This window comes from Vipera ursinii (genome assembly GCF_947247035.1).
Source record: "Vipera ursinii genome assembly, chromosome: 6".
NCBI lineage: Eukaryota > Metazoa > Chordata > Lepidosauria > Squamata > Viperidae > Vipera > Vipera ursinii.
Window position 1 is genome coordinate 44,882,524 of NC_139515.1, and position 17,131 is coordinate 44,899,654.

At 40.1% G+C, this 17,131-nt stretch overlaps 1 protein-coding gene across 6 annotated transcripts in view; it reads right to left on the bottom strand.

Moving 5' to 3' along the window:
• The window catches only part of ZFC3H1 (zinc finger C3H1-type containing), a 54,365-nt gene that overhangs the window by 11,738 nt on the left and 25,496 nt on the right, over positions 1–17,131 (bottom strand). For all 6 annotated transcript variants that reach the window (XR_014492883.1, XR_014492884.1, XR_014492885.1 and 3 more), the window contains exons 18-29: positions 15,496–15,617; positions 14,345–14,446; positions 14,114–14,230; positions 13,277–13,460; positions 12,473–12,659; positions 11,457–11,648; positions 10,342–10,579; positions 6,074–6,176; positions 3,520–3,718; positions 2,062–2,156; positions 1,052–1,162; positions 328–432 (exon numbers count right to left, since the gene is read on the bottom strand). Coding sequence is in view for 2 of the 6 variants with exons in the window: in XM_083365938.1 (XP_083222064.1) it covers positions 328–432; positions 1,052–1,162; positions 2,062–2,156; positions 3,520–3,718; positions 6,074–6,176; positions 10,342–10,579; positions 11,457–11,648; positions 12,473–12,659; positions 13,277–13,460; positions 14,114–14,230; positions 14,345–14,446; positions 15,496–15,617 (1,755 nt within the window). In the remaining 4 variants the exon portion in view is untranslated. The remainder of the gene's footprint in view (positions 1–327; positions 433–1,051; positions 1,163–2,061; positions 2,157–3,519; positions 3,719–6,073; positions 6,177–10,341; positions 10,580–11,456; positions 11,649–12,472; positions 12,660–13,276; positions 13,461–14,113; positions 14,231–14,344; positions 14,447–15,495; positions 15,618–17,131) is intronic.

Consider the following 17,131-nt stretch of genomic DNA (forward strand, 5'->3'; position numbering starts at 1 on the left):
GACAGATGCCCACTTTCCTGGCCTTTCAGAAGAGTGTTAGAGTTGGCTCTGCCAACTTGGCCTAGGGGTCCAAGAGTGCCAAGCAACATGAGGGGGGTGGTGGGGGTGGCCTGAAGGTGCTCCCTCTACCTTTTGATTTTGCTATTGTCTCTTTTAACTTTGTTTTAATCTGGTTTTTAACTTGTTTCTAACTATACTTTTTGTATCACTTAATGTTTTATCCATAAATTACCCAGAGGCATGCAAGTATGATCGGCAATTAGAAATCTGATACATAAATACGCTAGCTAAATAAATAGTCAAGTAATGTCTCATATTTATACTTACTCCATCCAAATCTGCTGAACTATTTCCTCTTGCATGACTGCTCCAAGTGCTGCCTCAAATGCATCTGTTGCTTCTATGGAATTTCCATGAAGAGATTGGTATAAACTATACAAAAAGAAATGTTTTTGTAACCAAACACATACTCCTTTTGCTAAAAGAAAAGGACAATGGAAGAAACTGACATTTAGAACCAAAAACTGTCACAAGGTCAGAATATGCTCAAGTTTTGACACAACACTAAACTATGGTTTAATTTATGTGCACAGACTTGTAAAGAACTTGATCAAAGTTGAGCTCATTTTCTTCATCTTCCAAAACACTGCGTAGCAGAACAAAAATTCTACTCGCCTTTATTTCATTGTTTACTAGTACTTTTTATATAAAAGATTATGTTTTAACATAATCTGAATTTTTTATTAAAAAGTATGTACTCCTTTTCACTAGGTAGAATTTAGGATTGTAGAAAAAAAACCCTAAGACGTACCCACCGTTCCAATTTTTCCCAATCTAACCTCATAACACTAAACTGTAAACTGAAATGCAGAAGGTCACTACACAAAGACATGATACAAAAAAACTACCAGCATTTTTTCATACCACAGGAGAAAGCTGCATTCATCAAGTATGATGAATATACCAGGGACGGAAGGGTTGCCTTCAAGAACTCGTTTAGTATAAGGCATCCTATGCAAATTTATATTAGCATTGAAACAAACAATCTCACCAGTATATCTGCCACAGGTAAGGAATCTGCTGGTTTAAAACATCTTCCGTAAAATTTCCCTTATACAAGGGTGGTGTAAATTCAATTGACATTGGAAAATTCAAAAAATACCTACAACAAAAATCTGCTTTTAGTATGAAAATGTTTACTATATAGAACTAATATTATGCAACAGAAACTTTATAAACATATAGCAAAAATGCTATGTTAGCTATTAAGTAGAAATCAATTTAGATTCTGCAACAAACACATATCTGCAAATTATGGCAGGTGCAACATTCCCCCATCCGTACTACTAGCACAATAGTAGAAGTTGCATAGAATTTTAATTAATAAGAGGAATTGTTAATTACAAGTACTCAATACGTTGATGAAAGGACATACAAAACCTAAAAGGTGGCAGTTGCTAGGGGTTATTTCAGAAGTGAAGGAGTGAGAAAAATTAATTTTAACAGTTGCATCATTATTATTTTTTTCAGTTCATCTAATTAACTTGATTAGCTTAGCCAGGATTTTCAACTGAGAAAAAGAAGAGCTTCTCTGAGTAACTGAGTAATTTCAGGACTGCTTTTAGTAACAATTGAATTCAAACTAACAAAACAGAAAGAATACCAGAAGTGGCTATGTTCCAATAAAAACTGAGTGAAGTTAGTGAAGAAACTATTCTAAGCAAGACCTAGTTTAATGGATTATAATAATGGATGAACATTTATCTACGTGCAGGAATAAAATATTGGACATAATATTGACACAAGTATGAAAACAAAATTTGTTAGTAACCAAACTGTTGTGTAGTGGAATGAGAACTAAATGCATGAAGCACAAACTAAATATGCAAAAACTTTTCATTAAATAGACAAATGGAAAAAAATGATTTTCCTGAAAATATGCTTGGTAGAGTGGAACCCTGACAATGTACGACTAGAATTTCTACAAATACACGTATGCCACAATTTCTACGGCAAAATTGAGGGTAATTCAATATAGAATAAAACAGCAGCCAGGCTTACCGTAATAAATCTACAGGATGATTTTCTTGAGGAACGTACTCAAAAAATGCAGCAACAAAAGCTTGCAACAGTGCAGGAATACTATCTGATCTATTCTGTCATAAAATAATTAAATTTGATGTTAGCTTACATTAAAGAATATCCAATACAACAGCATTATGTAAAAAAAAATTTAATGATTTTTGAAACTAATTCAATTAAATGAGCTGTCATATGGAAATATTAAAAGTAAAATTTTAGTAATTATATAAAAGCAGAAAAAGAGAGCACCTGAATAGTCAGAGAGATTATTCAGAAGCAACAACACAAGACCAAATTACCGCATTTTTCGGACCATAAGACGCACTTTTCCCTTCCCCAAAGTGGGTGGAAAAATGAGGTGCGTCTTATGGTCCGAAGGTAAGCGAAAACACTTGTCTCCCGTTCAGTCAACGCAGTCCATCAGCTCCACTGGAGAGACGTGATTGAATGAAGACGTGGAATTCTCCGCCCCTCCCCTGTGATTGGTCGGCAGGGGAGGAAATACGGACGTGTCTGCCATGCCTTCTGACTGCCTCCCCCTCCCTGCGCGCACATTTTCTTTCTTTTACCTCGCTGCTAAAGAAATAGTTTTTGCTAAACTAAACCTCATAGGCGATTTGCCCCAGCAAAGCCGTGAGGAGTAGTCCCTGCAGGTTTCTCTGCAAAGTTTATTGGAAGTGATTTCCCATTTGCAAGATAATACTGCTAATTGTTTGAAATTGCTTCGGCATCTTAGAAAACCTATTCAGGGAAAAGAAACTACCGGTACCTACCTTCCTTCCTTCCTTTCTCTCTCTCTCCCTCCCTCCTTTCTTTCTTCCTTCCTTCTCTTCCTTCCTTCTCTCTTCCTTCCTTCTCCCTTCCTTCCTTCCTTCTTTCTTTCTCTCTCTTCCTTGCTCCCTCCATCCTCCCTCCCTCCCTCCTTCCTTTCCTTCCTTCCTTCCTTCCTTCCTTCCTTCCTTCCTATCTCTTTCTTCCTTCCTTCCTCCCTCCCTCCCTCCTTCTCTCTCTCTCTCCCCTCCTTCCTTCCTAGTATACCGGTACTATTTGGTTCAGAATATTTTTTTCCTTGTTTTCCTGCTCTAAAAACTGGGTGCGTCTTATGGTCAGGTGCATCTTATGGTCCGAAAAATACGGTAACCTTTTGTGATTTATACATAAAGAATACAAAAGATCCTTTCATATATATAAAACAAAGGTATTAAAAATCCATCTGGAATATTATACCTTTGTCACCAAGTTCTACATCATCCACCTAATAAACCAAAACATTCAAATTCATATCTCAATCTTGTAACATGTAAACAACTGATTCGGGTAAAACACATTTTTACTTTGTTCTACAGCAATCTCTACTATATTTCATGATAAAGTTATCATTTTGCACTGGAGAAACTGTAATAAATAATAAATCAAATATGGAACAAGTTGTTTTACCTGCATCATGAAAAATTTGCACATAAAGTAAAACACCTGGGCATTCTGAGGATTCTTCTCAAATGCTGAGAGCCACACATCACAAGCTCTTTCAATTTCTCCTGTTCTCAAATACAAACCAACTAGAATCTTCAAAAGATGACAGTCAAAAGGATTTAATTTCAGAAGTGATTTACACAGCTCAATAGCAGCTTCCCACCTTGAATGAAATCAGTGAAGTTTTCCATGAACATTTTTGTAGGTAGATTATTTAAAATATTAAAAGAATGAAATACAAAACCCTTATTTAATTTTTTAAAAATCCACTCCATTCTTATGACAGCACTCAACTAATATTCACCTATCTAAAAACATTAAGAAAAGTTGGGTCTATTACTATTATATAGGAAACTATTAGGAAATCTAACAGCTAAAGAACTGAAACATCCCAGAAAGCAATGTCAAGCCCTATACGGGGTGCTGGATAATGCTGCCAAGAAAAAGTTTTGGCCAATATCCAAAGTTCAGCAGGAGCTGAACTTGATTCAAATATATCAACAGAAACATGAACTTTATAGCTCATTAGGGTCCTTACGGCTGTGAGCTTGGCCACCTGCTCTTCAGACCATTCCCCTGGTCTTCAGACCATTCCCCTTGTTAAAGGGCTTTGGGGGGGCATGTCATGTGACTGAGGTAGAAGGAGGGAGTTGTTCCTTGACATCTTCAGGTTTTGATTCGCTCCTTCAATACTGCTCCTTCAGTTTCTAACCTTCAGTTTTTAGGGAAGCTGGTTGAGATTACTGTGCAGTAGCTTCAGTGGATGCTGGATGAAATAGATGGTTTGGATGCCTTTCAGTTAGAATTCAGGCATGGGTTAGGGTCAGAAATGGCATGGGCCACGTTTTTAGATGATCTCTGTGGGGATGAGATAGGGGTTCTGCAACCAGGCTCTAGGACAACTCACTGTGGCTAACTCACTGTGTGACAATTCCACGTGAGATAACTCAACACAATGTTATCCACCATACTTTCTTTGACATTATTTCCGCTTCTGTGAATAGAAATATTGTCAAAAAAATAGTGGTGGATAACATTTATTGTGTTCGAGTTATCCTGTGTGGAACTGTCCCACCGCAAGTTGTCTCATGGCAAGTAGCTGTGGCAAGACGGCCATGCTGGGTTGGCTGTGGCAAGATGGCTGAGGTGAATTGGCCGCAGCAAGTTGGCCGTAGCAAGTTGGCTGCAAGGTGTCTCATTCTGATGCACCTATTGTCGCTCTGTTTGATAGCATCAACCAAGTTGTCTTTCACATGCGACTCTGTGGATTGCGCAGGAGGCACTATATTGTACTGGTTCACCTACTTTCTTTGGGATCAATATCCAGTGGGGAGAAAAAGATCTCGGCCACTACTATTCAATGTTTATATCAAGCCACTGGATGTGCTCATCCACTGCCATGGGATGGCGTATCATCTGTATGCTAACGATACCCAGTTATGTATTTCTGCACCTCGTGAATTAAGTAATATTGTTGATGTCTTATCCTGGTATCTGGAAGCTTAAGATCTGGATGGAGAATAATAGGCTTCAGCTGAAGCCTGGCAAGACTGAGTGACTTTGGGTATTGGGACCTTCCATTTTTAGGACTATGCCCTTGAAGAGTATCCAAAAGCTTTAGTTGGTACAGAATGCAGCAGTATTAAGTGTATCCTTGGAATGGCAGACATTATATTTCTGCTCTATCAGCTGCATTGGTTGCCAGTTTGCTTCCAGGTCCAATTCAAAATGCTAGTTTTTACCTTTAAAGCCCTTCCTAGTATGAATGTCAGGCCCAGAACCTAGAATGACATGTAGTAATTCTTCCAAACTGAGTTCTTTATTGTTTCACATGTACAAACAAAATCTTGGCAGACTGAGTACTATCTGCATCTATAACATATTCTGTGAATATTAGGGAATGGCTATCTTTGCCCATTTTTTTCTCAGACATGATCTTTGGACTGAATTACCTCTTACCCCCCTGGAATGTATCCTGGGGATCCAATTCCTCACTACATTTCATCACACTGGACCAGGTTATTTGACGGACTGCCTCTTCCCAACTACATCTGTCTGTCGCATCAGATACAACAAAAGAATTGCAGATGCCATATATCCCATCTGCTAATTACTTTTGGCGGGACCCTGGAGGCCGACCGTTTCTGCCATAGTGACCACCTTATGAAACATCATCCCCTCTCTCTGAGATCAGCTTGGGTCATCCTGTTAATTTTTCACAATGTCATCGGGCTTGGGAGCTGAGTCCCTGGTGAGTTGCTGAGGTGATTTTACTGCTGTTAGTATCCGTCACTCTCTCCTTGCCTCTTAAAAAGTGTAATATTTTTTTAATGGTTGACTGTTTTTATATAATTTTTAATATTTTTATTTTGTGCCACCCAGACACACATTTTATGAGTTGGGCATTATATACAGTATAATAAACCTCTTTTTAGCCTTCTAATATAACAGTTACATTAGGATAGAAACAGCTGGTCCTAGGAACACACACAAAAAAGTAAGTTTTTCAGCAACAAACCTTTCTAACAGCTGCTGCAAAACAATCATGTTTCTGTACAAGGGAAGGCAAAAAATTGTTTTCTCAGTGGAGGCATCCTCACTGGTACATGATTGGATGGCATCTAATACAGAAACAAAAGAAAAATTACACACTTAGAAATATAAAATTTTGTCACTGAATAGATATGTAATTGCCATCAATATGTAGGGAAAAAGAACATCAGAATGCAGGTCTCAAAACTAATAAAGAACCAGTCTTTTACCATCACTAAAGGATTACCGTATATACTTGAGTATAAGCCGAATTTTTCAGCCCACTTTTTGGGCTGAAAAACTCCACTTCGGCTTATACTCCAGTCAACAAAAAAAAGAACTGTCCCTTCGTTCGGAACAGGCTGCTGAGAGAAGGGAGCGGCAGAGCCTTGCAGAGCTGGCGGCAGTCCAGCGTTGTTTCTCCCCCTCGTGCGTGCGTGTGTGTGTCAGACCCACGGGAATGGCTGGTAGGGAAGCGGCATTCCGACATTCCCCCCCTTCCTGTGTGTCGAGCCCACGGGGCTTGACACACAGAGAAACGCAACTAGCCATTCCTGCGGGTCTCACACACACACACACACACACACACGCCGCCGGGCTCGGCTCCTCGGCAGGAGGGGCAGCCCCCGCCGCGCCCCCCTCCCGGCCCGCAGCGTCGCGCCGCCGCCGCTTCCTCCGGCCAAGTCGGGGGGGCTTGCGGGGCGAAGGCACCGGCCAGGGGGCAGGCAGGGTGGGAGGGCGCGAACTCACCGCCGCCGCCGCTTTCCCCCCCATCTCTCGCTCGCCCGCTGCGCCCCCAACTCACCGCCGCCGGCGCTTCCCCCCCATCTCTCGCTTGCCCGCTGCCTCGCCCGTTCCGCCCCCAACTCACCGGCCGGCGCTTCCCCCCCATCTCTCGCTTGCCCGCTGCCTCGCCCGTTCCGCCCCCAACTCACCCGCCGGCGCTTTTCCCCCATCTCTCGCTTGCCCGCTGCCTCGCCCGTTCCGCCCCCAACTCACCCGCCGGCGCTTCTCCCCCCATCTCTCGCTTGCCCGCTGCCTCGCCCGTTCCGCCCCCAACTCACCGGCCGGCGCTTCTCCCCCCATCTCTCGCTTGCCCGCTGCCTCGCCCGTTCCGCCCCCAACTCACCGGCCGGCGCTTCCCCCCATCTCTCGCTTGCCCGCTGCCTCGCCCGTTGCGCCCCCAACTCACCCGCCGGCGCTTCTCCCCCCATCTCTCGCTTGCCCGCTGCCTCGCCCGTTCCGCCCCCAACTCACCGGCCGGCGCTTCTCCCCCCATCTCTCGCTTGCCCGCTGCCTCGCCCGTTCCGCCCCCAACTCACCGGCCGGCGCTTCTCCCCCCATCTCTCGCTTGCCCGCTGCCTCGCCCGTTCCGCCCCCAACTCACCGGCCGGCGCTTCTCCCCCCATCTCTCGCTTGCCCGCTGCCTCGCCCGTTCCGCCCCCAACTCACCGGCCGGCGCTTCTCCCCCCATCTCTCGCTTGCCCGCTGCCTCGCCCGGGACCAGCGGTGGCGCAGCAGCCCAGCCAGCCAGCGGGCGGACGGGCGGAGAGAAGCCCGGCCCGGAGGGGAGGGAGCGGAGTCGCCGGGGCCCACGTGGAAACAAGGCTTTACTGCCACACACACACACACACACACAGAGACGGAGGGAAACAAGCTTGACTGAGGAGGGAAACAAGCCCCTCCCCCCTACACACACACACGCACGAGGAGGGAAACAAGCTTGACTGAGGAGGGAAACAAGCCCCTCCCCCCCCCACACACACACGCAGGAGGAGGGAAACAAGCTTGACTGAGGAGGGAAACAAGCCCCTCCCCCCACATACACACACGCACGAGGAGGGAAACAAGCTTGACTGAGGAGGGAAACAACGCTTGACTGCCACCCCCACACACACACACACCCACGAGGAGGGAAACAACGCTTGACTGCCGCCTTCCTAGCAGACCTCCCCATTCCTGTTAGAAATGGAACCCAGTACTTCTAGTACTCCTGCACCAATGGAGCCCAGTACTTCTAGTACTCCTGCACCAATGGAGCCCAGTACTTCTAGTACTCCTGCACCAAAACAAAGACGCAGGTCATACGAAGCTGCTTTCAAACTAAAGGTTGTGTCAAGAGCAGAAAAAAGCAATAACAGTATTGCAAGTAGGGAATTTGGTGTTGATGAAAAACAAGTGAGGGAGTGGCGGAAAATGAAAGCTGAGTTGGAAAAGATTCCAAAGGCAAAAAAACTAAGCTGCGGCCTGTCATTATTTTTTAAAGAAAGACCTTGCCTAAAAAGGTCAAATTCCCACCACGAATTACAGTGCGCCCACATGTTAAAGGCTGGATGGATGAAGATGGAACAAAAAAGTGGCTGGAAGAAGTTTGGAATGGACGACCAGGAGCAGCCTTAAAGAAAAAACCATCATTGCTAGTTTGGGATATGTTCAGAGCCCACACATCTGATGACATAAAAACATTGGCAAAGTCTTCTCAAGTTACTTTAGCCGTTATTCCAGGTGGGCTTACATCTGTATTACAGCCCTTAGATGTGTGTTTAAATAAACCTTTCAAAGACCGTGTGCGAAAGATGTGGTGCGAATGGATGTCATCTGGTCAAGCCCGACTAACAAAAGGTGGAAATATGATGAAGCCTGACATAGAACTGATAGCAAAGTGGGTTCGTGATGCATGGGAAGAGATTCCAGAGGACATGGTGAAGCACGCCTTCAGGAAATGTGGCATAAGTAATGCTATGGATGGCAGTGAAGACACTGCTTTGCATGAGGAGGACAACTGTGATAGTGATGACAGTGAACTCTGTGACAATGTATATGATGATAACCTCACACCAGCTACAGCTGCAGCTCTGTTTGCAGATACAGATGAGGAGGAGGAATCCAGTTTTGAAGGATTTTGATGCTTGTGTTTTAGCTTGGTTGCTTATTGAGTTAAGGTTTTTGTACATTTAAAGTTATTGTTAATACTTTAATATTATATATTGTTTTTGTTGAATATACTGATAATATATTGTTTTTGTTGAATATACTGATAATATATTGTTTTTGTTGAATATACTGATAATATATTGTTTTTGTTGACCCTCTTTTCCACATGCCTCAATTAAAGCAATTTTATTGTTATCTACCTGTATTTTTATTTTTGAAATTTACCGTGAGCTGCTGCATTTCCCAGCCTCGGCTTATACTCGAGTCACCAACTTTTTCCAATTTTTGGGGGTAAAATTAGGGGTCTCGGCTTATAATCGAGTCGGCTTATACTCAAGTATATACGGTACTTATATTTATAATCTGATTATATAAGATGAGGAACAAAATTTATGTTAAATCATGCAATTTATCACAACTGATTTATGTAACATTTTTTAAAGTTATAGAATTACAATCCTATGATCCCTAGGAGTTTCTCTTAGAAAAACAGGATATACCGGTACCAAATCTCTACTTATAAGAATGGAAAGAGAAATTTTCTCGAAAAATGAGAGATCTGAGTTTAAAACATCCTCCCAGATGCCATGGAAACTTAAACGAGATTAATGTTTTTTCCAGTGTTGCAATTCCAACATAAGGGATGGAAAAAGAGCTGTCAAAAAAAAGTATATGTGAGGAACTATTTCAGCTCTAATCCATCTATCATGGATTAATTCTATTTCACTGAATATTTGAAATAGTCTGGAAATTTATTCATAAACATGCTATTCATTGAAACAAACAGAATACACAATTTAGCAGGATTTTTGATAAAATATCCTATCAATCTATAGATCTTCACAATCCATGTTTTTTCTCTTCCTGCCCGCTCCCCCCCCCCAAATATAGTGCATATACTTTTGGATACAGAATTGTAAACAGTAAATAATGGATGTACAAGACTTGTAGACTTCAACTCTCAGAATTCCTGAGCTAGTCATTATTCTACTATTATTTACTACACTCAACTTTAGTACATTTTTCAACAATAGCTTCATAAAATTGGCTTCATGAACTAACTGAGTAAGATCACAGTGGTGCTTTCCAGTTGTATTGAGACTTCAGTTCCCAGAGTGTTTCTGGAGAAGAGGTGGTTTGCAATGCTGGCTTTCTAGATAATAATGTTATCTGTGCCTATTTAGAAAGAAGCCTCACTATGATAAGATATATATACTGAGTTAATGTGAAAAGGATAAAATCAATGCTTGATAATCATTAATAGCAGACTGTATCATTATTACAATATACATACAACTATTTAAGAATTAAACCAGTTACCTTCAAACAAAGCTAACAGAGTATCAGGATTAGCTTTAACATCTTCCATTGTTTTCCAAGGTATCAAAAAGGACTCCTTTTTCATTAGTTTTGAAGAGTTGCTATTGGCAGGATCATAGAATTTAACTGGAAGATCTCCAAATTCAATCAAATGTATGTAGGATAGCCAAGCTAAGCAACGGTCACTTACAGTCAGATGTTCCACTATGATCTTATCACTTGCTGACTTCAGAGCATTCTGTGGAAGAGAAAGTGATATAAGCTTAAACTTAACTCTTTGTGATGCCTCCCTCAGAGGAAGTCTTATCTAGGAGGAGACTGAACCTTCACACCTGGAAGGTTCAATCATCTGGAGCAGATGGCTCTACAAGTCACAAACCTTGAAACTAGATCTTCTAAAGGCACTTTTTCAGATCTAGACTTTTTGGAGGACAACTACCCAGATCAAAAGGCATAATTTCAACCAAGTTGCAGATCTCCCTGTAAATAAAAGCTGAATTGTGAGATTTACTTATCAAAGATGGCTAACAATTGAGACTGGGGTATTTTTTGGAAGTATACCTTTATAAATCTGGAAGGAAGGAAGGGAGGGAGGGAGGGAGGGAGGGAGGGAGGAAGGAAGGAAGGAAGGAAGGAAGGAAGGAAGGAAGGAAGGAAGGAAGGAAGGAAGTAGTCTTGCTCGTGAAACATCAGCAGCCACAGGAATAAAAACTGGAATTTCTGTATACTGATCCTGCCTTGCATTCTGAACTATTAACCATAGAACCGTAAATTTAAAGGGACCAATTAATCATAGGGCCAACAGTAAGAGTAAGTAATTTCATCTTCTAGAAAGGAAAAAAAGTGTGGCTATGCATTTATACATAAGTCTATTTTAAAAGTACTTTTACTTTCAGTCACAATTCTTGTAACTTTTGTGCATTATATAGTAGACGATTAGTGAACAAATAGGGATTCTTGTTTCTTTCCACATTATTTGATAAAAATTAGCATGCTCCCATTGCTGCTCATTTTTTCTAATTTTTTTATTCAGAGCATCTACCAGACTCTGCAAGGTATCTCAAACCATCAATAAACTCTAATTATTTGGATGAAATTATATTATAAGCAAATACCTGAAATAATGCAATGGCGTTTTGATACTTTCCAGTAAAGAGACTTAAGTGAACTCTATACAGTAACATCTCCAGCAAGTGAAAGGACCAAATATCCATATTCTCCTCACTCTTTGGAGCTTTCATCAGGAATTGTAGCATTCTTCCACATACATAATCCTTTCCATCAAATGTGTTTTCAAGACTTAGAAACTGAACAATAGTTGGGAGAAAATATTCTCTTAACCATAAGAATCACTTTGGTTTATAAAGCAAAATTACACAACATTTCAAAAGATAAACTCTTAAATTTATTCAGGTTATTTCTGAGACTTTCTGTTCCCAACTTTCTGTTTGGATGTGCGTGCTCTGGGTCCTTCCATGATATAGTGCCATGTAATGGGACCCAGAAACATGATTTCTCTGCCATGGAACATGCCCTATGGAATAACATCTCCTCTGAGATCCAGACAGCCCTGACCTCATTAGCTTTCCAAAACACTCAGAACATTTGATTTTTCCATCAGGTTATTAATAGAGAGTTTGATATAATTCTTCAGCTTCCAAATTTTCATATCACACATAAAAAAAGTAATGCTCAATGTTTTAACAGGGAAAATATTTTGTACTAATTAAAGGATTTCTAGTAAAGAGTTTTTAAACATGTATCAATATATTTCAAAAATACTCCATGGTAACTTTCCATGCACATCCCTGACCTAAAATATTGCTCCCTTGGAGTAGAAAGTATGCTTTTTCTATGGTAGTCCCGGCCCTATGGAACATGCTTCCTCTGAAGTTTGATAGGTCCCTGGCCTTCTGAAAAGCACTAAAGACCTGGCTTTTCCCCTAAGCACTGGGACAGGATAGATAACTGCATGTTGGAAGTTTGACTTGGCATTATTTCTAATGCTTATGGTTTTTATAGCTTTAATGAGGTTTCTATGCTGTTTCAATTCTTGACTGGGACCTACTCAGAGCTCGGTATAAGATGGGGAGGGATATATGAATATTTTAAATAAAGAAAATATACTTACTGTCCACCAAATTTTATAAGTAGGAGCATATTCCACTGCTGTCTCACACATTTCCTGCACTTCTTCCTTAAGCCCTCTTTTTGAAAACAGCTTGAGATAATGACACCAGATTTCAGAATTGTCTTTGTTATTTTCTAGAGCTCGGGCCAAAACATTTAAAGCTGAATCTAAGCATTCCACAGATGACCTTTGTAAAAATAAATGGGAAACAAGAAAATATTTTAACAACTTGCAGGTAGGCAGCCAGAATGTTGTTGAAAAAATGTACCTTAAATTAACAGATTTATCATGACATAAACTTTCTTGCAATACAGCATTTTGCAAATAATATTTGCTACCAGTTAATGTTCTTAGAGTATCTGCCAGTTATTTTCTGAAAAAATTAAGTCTTCTCATGGAAGTTGTTCCTCAATTATCATCAGTTTTAGGCAAATATTTCCTATTTTATCCCATTAATTTTAAAAAAAGCAAAAGAGAAATATTTTACTTCCATATGACCTTTGAAACCACTGAATTGTGTAATCCATTTTTATAGCAGAGGAGGCTTCCTAGTATAAAAATCCAATAAATGAAATGAAATGAAATGAAATAAAGCAATGAAAATAAAAGAGACTTTATCTTAGAATATACCAATGTTTTATTACCTTTACACTGGATTTATAACACAGCAATACATCAAATTGTTTTTCAATTGCTTTTAAACAACAGCTTACTTATCTTTTGAGCAAGGAAACAAAAGACTGAGCATAGGTGAGAAGATACTGAGCAAAAGTGCAACAGATCTGCACAATAAGAATGACCTACCCTTCATTTTGATTCAGATACTTATAAGCAAGTTTGATCCAAAGCTGAACATTGGAAGGATTCTCAAGTACACTTGCTTCCAAGTTTGTAATGTCATCAGTCTCACTGGTAAAATACCTCACATCATCTGGAGTCACAACAGTATCCAGAGTGGGAACGCTTGCTTTGTTTTCTACTGGAGGAGCTAGAAATAAAAGTAATATTTTTTCCATTGACTATCATAATATCCATGACTAAAATTATTCCTAATTGATTCATGTTTATAATGGTTGCAGTCCTGGGTCATGTAATCAGCTTTTGTGACCTTTTGACAAGTAAAGTCAATAGGGAAGCCAGTTTCACTTAACAACCGTTATTAACTTAGCAAATGCAGTGATTCACTTGACAACTCAGGCGAAAAAGATTATAAAATGGGGCAAAACTCACTTAACAAATATCTCAGCAACATAAATTTTGGGCTCAATTGTGGTCATAAGTCGAGGACTACCTATATTTCAGCAACTGGCCTTGCTTTCTAAGTCAAAATGGGCTACAGAAGAGGAGACGCTCAATTAAGTTCCATAGCAAAAGAAACTGAAAAAATGTGTTTTCCCAGAAAACTGTTTTACTTTGAAAATGAAAGAGTTAAAGAGAACCAACTCTTGGAAGCAACAATTTTAATCTGTTCTACTAAAAATCTGACTAAATATGACTATTTGGTTTTTCTGAGGATGTTAACAGTTGCTGCTGAATAACTGTCATTAATACAAGGATTCTTCCATAACTGAAGTAACTGAGACATGTATTCTCTGCATCAAGTTAGAATCAGCTATCTCTCTTGCTGTTTTATGTTATTACCATATTTAATGGGGCCAGAAGATAATTCCTCTTCATTGTTACTATCACTGTCTGGTGTTTTTTTCAAGTACTTTACCCTCCATTTCCTTTCATCTTTCCAGGTTGTAAATGGAGGGGCTGTCAGTGGAAAGAGAAAGAAGAAAGTTTTGAAAAACAATAGGTTTTTAAAAGAACCTTAAAGCAAAATGCATCTTAAAACACTTATCCACTGATATTGTAAAAGTTACTTACTATGGCCCTTGCTTTCATTGACATTGCTAACTAGAAGAACAGCAATCTGATCCATTGCCATGCGATCTTTATTTACCCCAAACAGCTTTTCTATGTATTTTTCTGAAATGAAATGACAATATCAAAGATTTACACTACAATCAAAATTTTACAAGAGAATACATTCACACACCTAGGAAGAAATCCACAAAAAATAAATTTGTGAAACTTGTTACAATGAAAACAAATGTAAGCAAATCTTTTATAAATTTAATTTTTAACACAGTGAGTCACATTACTAAATAACAGCTTACATGAAATTACACTGTGTGCACAATTATTAGGCAAGTTGTCTTTTTGAGGATGTATGTTATTAGTGAACAACTACAGTGCTCTCAGTCAATCCAAAATGTTAAGAAACCTCAAACCTGAATATTTAAGAAAATAAAAATGAGGTTTTGGTTTTCTTAGAATATGTGTGCACAACTATTGGGTAACTATTAGTGTGCAGAATTATTATGCAACTAAATGAAAAACAATTTTTCCCCATCTCACTTATTTATGTTCATCTGTTAAAGTGAGAATAATACACTCAAAATTTAAAAATAAATATTTCTGACATTTCACACACAAAAAAAATCAGTGACCAATATAGCCACCCTTCTTTCCAATAAGTCATAAGCCTTAAAATTCATGGAATCCGTCAGTTTCTTGATCTGTTGACGATCAACTTTTGTGCAGTAGTAACCACAGCCTCCAAGACACTGTTCAAAGAGGTGTACTGTTTTCCTTCACTGTAAATCTACCATTTTAGAAGGGCCCACAAGTTCTCAATAGGGTTTCGGTCAGGTGAGGAAGGCGGTCATGTCATTATTCTTTCATCTTTAAAGCCTTTCCTGGCTAGCCATGCAGTGGAGTACTTCGATGCATGAATGGAGCACTGTCCTGCATAAAAATCATGGTCTTCTTGAAAGATGATATGGTCAAAATACTCACTTGCCTAATAATTATTCACAGTATGTGCTTTATATTGTCATGAATCTTAGTACAAAGTAAACTGGAAGCATTAGAAAGCCATTTGTTTTTTACATGTTAAGCAAAAAATGTGATCAGATTTAACAAGTAACACTACAGAACTGAAAAGCTTTACTGATATATCAATAAGCACATACCTGTTGCGGTACTTATCTCTTCATCAGTGCTTTTATCTGAACAGCCTATCAAACATAAATTGTATGAAATGACATCCTCAAATAGTTGTCTCCTGCTAAGAGTGCAGTCTTTCATGTGCTGCCTAAAAGTAAAGAATATACTTTTTACAAAATGTAAGAAAAAGTTGTGAACACAGTATCACAATACACAAACATTTATTTTAATTGAAACTAAGCTATCAGAAGTTGAGAACAAAGCTATCTAACAATGCCCTTTTCTCATAAAGGGCACATATTTACATTAACCTTCCTTTGGAATACTCGGCTATATTAATCTATTGTGAGGCATTCAACGTTAAAAAATGCCATTCTGATAGGATTTTTTATAGCCAGATGGGGGTTTTTTTGACAATCCAGCTGTATGGATTACCTTAATAAGCCAAAATTAAATCCAGTGAACAAAACAGGTTTTAACACATAAAACACAAATTCTGCAATAAAATGAGCAGTAATGATTCTCAATGTACTCCATCACAAACCAAATGTAACTTTTAGTAGTTTGGTAGTTTAGTAAAAATATACTATAGGTAATTCTCAACTTACAATCATTCAGTGACCATTCTAAGTTATAATGCAACTGAAAAAAGTGACTTGCAACCAGCCCTTACAACCATCACAATATCCCATGGTCACATGATCAAACTTCATTCCTTGGCAAGTGGCATATACCGTATTTTCCGGCGTATAAGACGACTTTTTAACCCATGAAAATCTTCTCAAAAGTTGGGTGTCGTCTTATACGCCCAGTCGTCTTATATGCCGGAAAATACGGTAGTCTTATACAGCGAGTATAGCCCAAACCCTATACCCATATTTTTCAGACCATAAGACGCACTTTCCCCCCCCCCCCAAAAGTAGGGGGGAAAAGTGGTCCGAAGCTGATCCGTATGGCCAGCCCCAACCTCCGCAAGTGGAAAGCAAGGGAGATTGCCAGGAGCACGAATCGGCACGTGCTGAGAAACGCCGATCTCACGCTCCTGCAATCTCCCTCACTCGGTTTCAGCTTCCCTTGCTACAAGAGAAAGCAGGCTGAAATGGAGCGAGGGAGATTACCAGGAATGTGAATCGGCTGATCTCGCGCTGCTGCAATTTCCCTCGTTTCAGCCTGCTTTCTCTTGTAGCAAGGGAAGCTGAAACCGAGTGAGAGAGATTGCAGGAGCGCGAGATCGGCTGATTTGCGTTCCTGGAAATCTCCCTTGCTCCGTTTCAGCTTGCTTTCTGCAAGAGAAAGCCGGGCCGTAGGGCCGCCTCCGCAGGTACTGCTCTAACGTGGAGAGGGAAGGACAAAGAGGGAGGGAAGGAAGAAAGGAAGGAAAGAAGGAAGAGACAATGGGAGAGAGAGGGAGAGAAAGAGAGAGAGAGAGAAGAAAGAAATAGGGAAGGAGAGAAAGGGAGAGAGAGAGGAGAAAGAAAGGGAGAGAAATAGAGGGAGAGATAAAGAGGGAGAGGGAAAGAGAGGGAGAGAAAGAAAGAGAGAGAAAAAGAGGGAGAGAGACAAGGAGAAAGAAAGAGGGAGGGAAATAGAGGGAAAGAGAAAAATAGAGAGAGAGAGAAAGAGGGAGAGAGAGACCAGGAGAAAGAAAGAGGGAGAGAAATA